This window comes from Haplochromis burtoni, unplaced genomic scaffold (assembly GCF_018398535.1).
Source record: "Haplochromis burtoni strain Fernald_Lab_line unplaced genomic scaffold, NCSU_Asbu1 Contig_243, whole genome shotgun sequence".
Classification (NCBI taxonomy): domain Eukaryota; kingdom Metazoa; phylum Chordata; class Actinopteri; order Cichliformes; family Cichlidae; genus Haplochromis; species Haplochromis burtoni.
Window position 1 is genome coordinate 78,341 of NW_024582604.1, and position 8,395 is coordinate 86,735.

At 40.7% G+C, this 8,395-nt stretch overlaps 1 protein-coding gene across 1 annotated transcript in view; it reads right to left on the reverse strand.

Annotated features, from left to right (window-relative positions):
- Window positions 1-892: 892 nt before the first annotated feature.
- The window catches only part of klhl20 (kelch-like family member 20), a gene marked incomplete at its 5' end in the record, with an annotated part of 28,202 nt that continues 20,699 nt past the window's right edge, over window positions 893-8,395 (reverse strand). The window contains 9 exon segments of the mRNA XM_042227099.1: window positions 893-2,965; window positions 3,387-3,493; window positions 3,619-3,827; window positions 5,036-5,169; window positions 5,291-5,434; window positions 5,541-5,724; window positions 5,877-5,992; window positions 6,110-6,204; window positions 6,387-6,545. Coding sequence (XP_042083033.1) covers window positions 2,881-2,965; window positions 3,387-3,493; window positions 3,619-3,827; window positions 5,036-5,169; window positions 5,291-5,434; window positions 5,541-5,724; window positions 5,877-5,992; window positions 6,110-6,204; window positions 6,387-6,545 — 1,233 coding nt within the window. The 3' untranslated portion in view covers window positions 893-2,880.

An 8,395-nucleotide genomic window follows, 5' to 3' on the forward strand; every position in this document is an offset into this window, starting at 1 on the left:
CTGCTGTAATGAGCTGCATGTGACACATGTAGTGTTGCATGTGGGAAAAGAAAACTGCTTCTGCACAGCATCAAGGCAGCGATGCCTGAAATGTATGATTCCCCAGCTGACCTGTGATTCTTTTTTCCATCCCAATGTCTGGAAACACCTTTATAAAATATAATTAAGAAACAAACAAAAGAAAAGATAAAATCTAAAATACATTACCAATCACAGTGCAATAAATTCGGAGAAGATTCATTCAAAACTAAATTTCACCATCTATTTAAACTCTGTGAGAGATCAGTTGTACAACCATGTACCACTCCTCATCTGTATCACCCTTTTCTGTATAAGTGCTGCATTATGAGCGTCCACCAGCAGGCGGTGCTGTTACACTGTATGATGACAGAACAAAAGCAAAGATGTGGGAACTGAAAGCAGAACAAAAATGGACCTATGGCTCTGTAAACAAATATATATTGTCACACTACTACGCACGTAGCAATTACTTTATAGTTAACAGTTCTATTCATGTGGTCCATCCTGTTTTACTGCATTTTTAAAAAGGCTATTCACACAACAGGGCTCCCTCTGAAGTTTTGAAACAGAGACTGCAAAGAAGGTAACAGAACTCCAATTTTTTTCTCCTCCACTTCCATGAGAGATGCCTGATTTCTGTGATTAGGGACAGTATGGCTACAGAACCAGAGTCCTTTCTGATTTTGAATTAATTACAAAATCATTATGCGAGTCTGCGAGGTGCAGCATAAGTTGTGGTAAAGCTGTCACACAGAGAATCAGTTGGATGGCTTACAAACAGGTCCATCTGTAAGCTATCCAATGTTTGTAATATTTCAATATGATGCTGATTTCTTTTTTAAATGAACTAATTTTATTTTATTTTTTTTTAAATTGCACTGGCTATGGCTAAAAAGAACAGATTTCTCTGTGAGCTTTACTGTAATGACACGCAGACACGCCAATCAGCTGTGTCCACATTTGATCAGTGGGCTCAGTGTCCAGTACAGTCAAGCAACCCTGTTTGCTGTGCATCAGAGAGCGCTCCAACATCATTCTGTGTGTGCAATTCAAAATGCTCTTCAATTCTTTCTTTCTACACTGCACATTGAACAAAATCAAGGAAACTTCCTGAAATTGTATGCATGTTATTAAACCTTAAATAAATTCAAACAAGATGGAATTCTTGGCAAAAGACTCTTGGTGCCGGCAGTGTGATGAAGCATCATCGAGTGTTCCCAAGTAATTTTTTTCCCCCATGTAGACATTAACGGCTGCCTGTGCCATCTGTGATTGAATTTCTAGTACGCAACATCTTGACTCATATTTCGAATGTTCAACCATTGCTAATCAGCTAGCCGTGGCTATTCCTATTTCTGGTTTTCCTACTTCCTGGTCAAATAGACTGCATGGACAAAAGTATTGGGCCACACTTTTTAAACTTTGAATTCAGCCATTTCCAGTTCTAGTGCTGCAGTTGTAAAAATCAAGCATCTAGCCATGCAGTCTGACTTCACAAACATTTCCTAAAGAGCTTATTGAATTTAAGCATGACACTGCAATAAGCCAGTTTAACGTTTCTTCCCTCCCAGATATTCCACAATCAACTGCAAGTCGTCTTATTCCAAACTGGAAGCATTTAGGAACTGCAGCCTCAGAGTGTTAGACCACATCAAGCTACAGAGTGAGGTCACCAGGTGCTGAGGTACATGGTGTGTTACCAACACTCGGCACAAAAATTGTGCGCCAGGAGATCATAGCATAGGTCTCTATGGCTGAGCAGCTCCTACAGGTATTATGGTAGGTGACCCAGTAGTTTGGTCCATAGCTGTGCAGCTGTTCTAATCTTTGATGCCAGGCAACTTCCAAAAAACAAGCTCATCCACATATACCATCTTGGACAGCACGAGTTCTTGTTCTACTCTGGACAACTGTCACAAGGTCGACTTGACTCTAACCAGAAAATACAGTCCAAGATGGAGAGCCTTTTTGGGAAAAACAGAAGAAGTTCCTTTCGTGGCACAAATCTAATCATTTGAAGTGCTGAAGTAACATTCGAGGTTGATTTTTGATGTCTCGGTCCACTTGGGGTGAATTACATTCTTCTAAATAAAACAAATAAAATCTTTAAAGACCTCAATCAACAAAAACAGCTACAGTACCAAAATATGGTTTTCCTCTGTGTGTCCATAGTAAACATGCAGATGCCTTCAGAAGGAAGCTGCCTAACTGTTACTGATTAATGCTACACATGAGGCCCAGAGGAAAGCTGTACGGTTCAAAGCCTATGCCAAACGGAATGAGGGAGTTTGAGCTCTTACAGTCAGTATGCAATGTTGTATCACCAGGAAATCTCACAATGAAGAGAAAGTATGTTTGCCCACTGGGTGTCTGTTCTTTAAACTTACTGAAGGCGGTGGGTGGTCAGCAGCAGCAGTTTAGGGGGGGCTGCCATATAAAGCAAAAGGAAGGTGAGCAAGGCTTTCGGCTGCTGTTAAACTTCTTCAGAGGACACTCACTGCCAGCAGCTTTCTTGACCAAAGGTAAGCACCGGTTTAAATCCAGACCACAACGCTTGGAAAATAACTTTGAAAAGGTTCGTCCTCTCTGAACTAGAAGCTTAATGGTACTTGGTAGACTTCCGCTCTCAGTGCACTTCATGGCGACCGTGGTCAGTCAGTTAATGACTTTGATTTGAGGGTTGGGGGTGAAGTAAAGTTCAAAAGTTTGTCCTTCTATTGTCGTCTCATCTCCCAGTCCTCCTCATGGTTCTCACATGTCCACCTGGTTCACAATGTTTCTTTTGGAGGCACAAGAGTCAGCCAGAAGAAGCACCAGCTGATGAGAAGTGTGTGTGGAAGGAGAGGGGCGGTGGTGGCATTACCAAATATGGGATTCACAGTGAGTCATTTTAATGACGCCCACTCCTCCACCTAACCGGCGGTAGTTCATTCCTCCGTACAACCTAGAAAGATGAGACAAGTCAAAGAATGTCAACAGTGCAAACACAGGGCTGCACAATTAATCCAAGTGTAATCATCACCATTTTTGCTTCCCACAATTATATAATCACATTTGAGCAATATTTAAAATTCTTGCTCTGCCATTGAGAACACAAAGAAAAAGCCACTCAAGCACTCCCTAAAACTCAGCCCCTGTCCACATGTCTGCATGTACTAATCACAGCTGTTCACTGCGTCATGCAGCTTGAAGTTCCCTGCAGGAGTCTGTGTGGCTGCAACCAGAGTTAAGATTAGCATTTGTGTTCAGTGTCACAGCTATGAATTTATTTAACACATGTAGACGCACATCGCATAGCTAAGTGTTTGACAGCTGTACTTGATGTATAGTAACTAAAGAACTGATCCTACTAGAATACCATTTACCTCCACGTGTTGGCGTCAGGGTCATAGACTTCTATAGTTTTCAGATACGTCGTGCCATCAAAGCCTCCAACTGCCATCAGTTGACCATTAACCACTGCTAAGCCCACCTACAGACACACATAGTTACTCCAGTGCCTCATACAACATATGGTATCATTTAAGGTGTGCATTAAAATACATAAACATCCATCATCACTCTCCAACACACACACACACACACACACACACTCACCCCACTCCGTCTGGACGTCATTGCCACTACAGGAGACCATTGATTGGTCCTGGGGTTGTATCGCTCTGCGCTGCTAAGCTCTGTGGTGTCGTCTCTACCTCCCACAGAGTAAATCATGTCCTGATAGACCGCACAGCCAAGGTGCTTTCTTCTGGTTCCCATGGGGGACACTGTGTGCCAGCGGTTCTCTTGAGGGTTGTAGCGCTCCACTGAAGAGGAAAGAATGAGGTAATTAAATAACAGGAGAAAATGACATAAATATGTAGACAGATTTCAATCATTGGTTCAACTAAGAACATCGTTCAAATGTGGTTATCAATGGGAAACAAGAAGCACCACTTACATACAGTTTGGTTTGCTTTACCATTAACTTTAACCAATAAGAGTAAGTGTAACTCCTTAGCTATTGATCATTAAAGATCATCATCATCATCATCAAGCCTCTGTAATTGTATTCAAGCCCCAAATTGCTCCCTGTTGGTCAAACTTAACTGAAAAAGTTTCAGTTTTTATTACACTGCTTTTAGACATAAGTTACAGCATTTTGTCAGATAAAGTATCAGTTTTTACACACAAATATAATTCAACAAATTCTTTTAATCCAAGTATTTTAAAAAATGTTGCATTTTTTTAATCCTCAGCTTTTCAACTAAAATCTGTCTAATTATGTTTAGTAATTATAGTAGTCAAAATGTGACACTGTGCAGCGATTCAACTAAAGAAAAAGAAAAAAAAAAAGAAAGAAAGAAAGATTTAAGACATTTGACACCTATCCAAACTGAGGCATGTTTGTCATTTGTATTAGTTTCTGTGTATTTTTGACATTTAAAATATTTATTTTTAGGCCTTTTTGACACTATAGAGGACAGGAACAGAGAGCAGTGAATGACACACAGGAAATGTCCAGAGCCAGACTAGAACCCAGGCCCCTGCAGAAGTCTTTATCTAAATGTGGCTCGCCTGCTCTGTGAGCTGTTCTGGCAGCAATACTTCAGACATAAAGACTTGAACAACCTCCAGGGAGAAAACTGAAGGCAATTCTGAAGTGCCAAAAACTGCAGTTCCTGAAGTGGCCATTTGAGCCTTTTCCAAACATTTGTCCATCAAGGACTGTTAAAATGTTAAAATAAACTGCATAATAACAAAGAAGTTGTTTACACTCCTATGGATTTCCCCCCTTTTAAACATTACAGTGATCATCTTTTGTGCTGCCATATGGGGCTGCATCTGCTTGCTGTTTGGTATAGACAATCTATGCTCTCATTTGGTGAGTGAAATGCCACTATTTGAGATTAGTCTATTACTTGGCACCAATTAGCAGGTACCTGATAACCAAATCTTGCTAAGGTTAGCAGATGACTTTGTATTTCTCCATCTTTTTTATACAGTCCATGCTTACACATGATTCAGTGCACACCTGTGTTTAATGGAGATGTCCCATCAGATCCTCCTACAGCATATAGAAATCCTCCCAGTACAGCCACAGCTACACCCAGTCGCCTGGTGCTCATGGATGCGACACGAGTCCATTTGTTCTCCTTGGGATCATACCTGAACACAGCCAGGTTGGCCATTTAATTCCAAAGAATCATTTTTGCATTAAACTAACTTTTATCTAGTAGCCACCAATGGAACTGGAAACCCAAATAGTATAGTACAGGAAATCTGCTACCTTTCAACTATGTTGAGACAGGAAACTCCATCCTGCCCTCCCACTGCATACAGATATCCTCCAAGTACAGCGACGCCGACACTGGTGCGACAAGTACTGGTGGGGGCCACATCGCTGCTCCACTGGTTGGTTTTAGGATCGTATCTAAAGTGGAGGTAATCATGTAAATAGTAGAATAAGACACACACACAAACAGACTGTTGGAAAGCTGTGAATATCTACAGTGAAAGCCTCAGGGACTGCCGCTGACCTCTCCACAGAGTTGAGGTATGACGAGCCATCGTGACCTCCCACTGCATACAATAGATCATCCAGGACACTGACACCAACTCCACATCGCCGCTTACTCATTGAAGCTACCATCCGCCACTCATTAGTCTGCGGATCATAGCGCTCCACACTGGAAATAGCGTCACCGCTGCACCAACCTCCAACTGCAAGAGAAAGAAAGAAGAAAAAGTAAAAAATAAAAATCAGGCTTTTCCTACAAAATACCAACAGTCGACTGGTAAGGACTTAAATTAAAAACAAATAAAATGCAATAATAGGAAATCATGGTTTTAATTTCTGTGCCTAAGATACTGACCTGCAAAAAGGACCTCTCCACATCGGATGGGTTTCCTGGGTCGGGTTCTGGGACCCTGCATTAGCGGTCTCTCCTGTGGTAGCAGCAGGTAATTCTTGGCCTCATCCACCAAGTCTCTGTAACATTAACCCCAAAGTAAACAGTTTCATATTAACCACAATAGCATAGATTTCCTCAATTATATGTGCACAAGCAGGATTTTTACCACTACTCCCCTTACAAACAGCACTCACCTGCACTCCTCGTCACTCTTGATGAGTGGATCTGAACCCACTGTGCCCACGAGGAACTTGGGGCTGAGGAGTGGCAGGCGGACATGCTGTAGGACCTGCAGAGCAAATACAATTAAAGAAGTCAAGCTTGAAACATTAGTCAGACTAGAACAACTAACTAAAAATGTAGTTCACAAACTATCAGAAAAACACTCAAACTAAACTAATAAGGAAAAATGGACTAAGAGAATTAAACCAAAGGAGATGTTGAATGTACTGCAGGCTTCTAGCGACAAACCTGGGGTAGCTGAGGTCTTCGCTCCTGGATGCTGTATTTCACCCAGGCCATCACGGCATTGAAAACCTGCTCCTCACTCCGCACGTTCAACTCATCACTGGAGATTATGTCAATGAGCTGGTTGGCAGGCAGGAGCATGAACTCCTCACTTTCCATTACCTACAAAAATGAAGTGCAACAGACAGTCAAAGAGAGCACCGTTCATTAAAGGTCTCAGCACATCAGTCAGCAAATCAATTTTCATTACCATCAATGTCAAATAAATTGTATTCACACTTTTTAAAGCAATTCACCTTTCTCACAAAAGCATGATGTGAAATCTCATTTCTACACTAACAAAAGCAAAACCTGTCACGGGGAATAATCTCGCTCTGTCTTTTCTTCTCTCTGTTCTTTGTTTTCCAAAGACAAATTGGCTTTTAGCTGATGACATTAAAAATAACTGAGGTGAGGTGACTGAATAGCTCTCATCAGTTCATTTCACAATATTTTAGTTGGGCTAGCATCCTGACTTTCTCCACTTAAGATCATTGCCCTGTTGATGCCTGCATTGCCGTTGCTCTGTAAAAATGTGTTGGCACAACTTTGAAATCATTGCGTGAACATGGACTGGAAGGAATCTGGGCCTTGAGGTAGCAAAGTGCAATTTTTAACATAATGGCTTACAGTACTGAAAACAGAAAATTCACTTTAAGAGAGAAGTCTTAAAGGAGACCTACAGCACTGCTGTAACACTTTCTCAAAGTGTTACTGTGGACCAAGGTAATGCCACCTAGAGTAAGTATATGGTTAGACACCACGTTCGGAAGATTTTCTTTTTTTTTTTTTTTTTTTTTTTTAAAATGGGAAAGAGTACAATAACCTCAGTGTCTGAATTTAGCAGGAAATTAAAGGTCGTTCTTTATCTTTAAGACATCCTACAGTTTAATTAGTTTGTGTATTCTGGTTTCATGGATAGATAAAGCTGGGTATCGTTGCATAGCAATGAAAATGCAAGCTATAACTTACAATAATATTGCGTATAGAAATGGCCCTAGCACAGAACCCTTTTGTGTGTGAACAAGACTCCCTATTTATTAAGATAAGATTCAAACCACTGTAGTAAAACATTGTGGTCAACAGTACTGAATACTGCACTGCGGTCTAGCAGCACAGAGAATAAGAGTAAGATCATCTGTAACCCTCACTAGGACTGTGATGAGATCTGAAACCCGACTGAAATTCCTCTGCAGATGAAAGAATAGCTGTAAAACAGATAACTGATAAAGATTATTATTATTATTTTTTTTTTTTTTTTAAATAAAAGGACGGGGAAAAGATTGGTCTATAATTAGCCAAGACAGCTGGATCAAGTAAAGGATGATGACACAGCTGTTCAAATATGTCTCTAGAAGGGACAATACTTTGTGTACAATGCCTTTTGAGAGAAAGGTTTATGATCAGGGATTTGGTAATTGGGTTAAATGACAGCTGTCTAAAGCCACGATTTTCAAAGGACGGTAAGGTCTTGCATCATGCATGCTTTGCACGTGCGGGTATATTTGTGGTGTTCGTTGCCTTTGTGGAAACATGGTATTGACAGTTTGCAGTGCATGCTATTCAGCTTCTTTTTCAGACTTTCAAATTCAATTTTATTTATATAGCACCAAATCACAACACCGGTTGCCTGAAAGCTCTTGTGCCCTGTGATATGTTGGCCCTTTAAACAGCCAAAATATCTTCACCATCTTTTTCAGTATTTTCCTTGTCTTTGAAGCCTTGGGCTAATTCCACTGGCGCTTCAGTTTCTGTTTTCTAGTTTCATCTTTTATCTGCTCACACTCCTTACGCACTGGTATGTATAGCTTCAGTATCCAAAACAGTAGCACATGTGCTTCCGCTAGCCACTTCCCTACACTGTATTTGTTAAACTAACTTGAGATGGCTATAACTCTGTTCCAACCACATGACTGATGTTCTCAATGAACCCAAAAAACTCATTAATATCAAAGCTGAATGTTTTTGGAAGT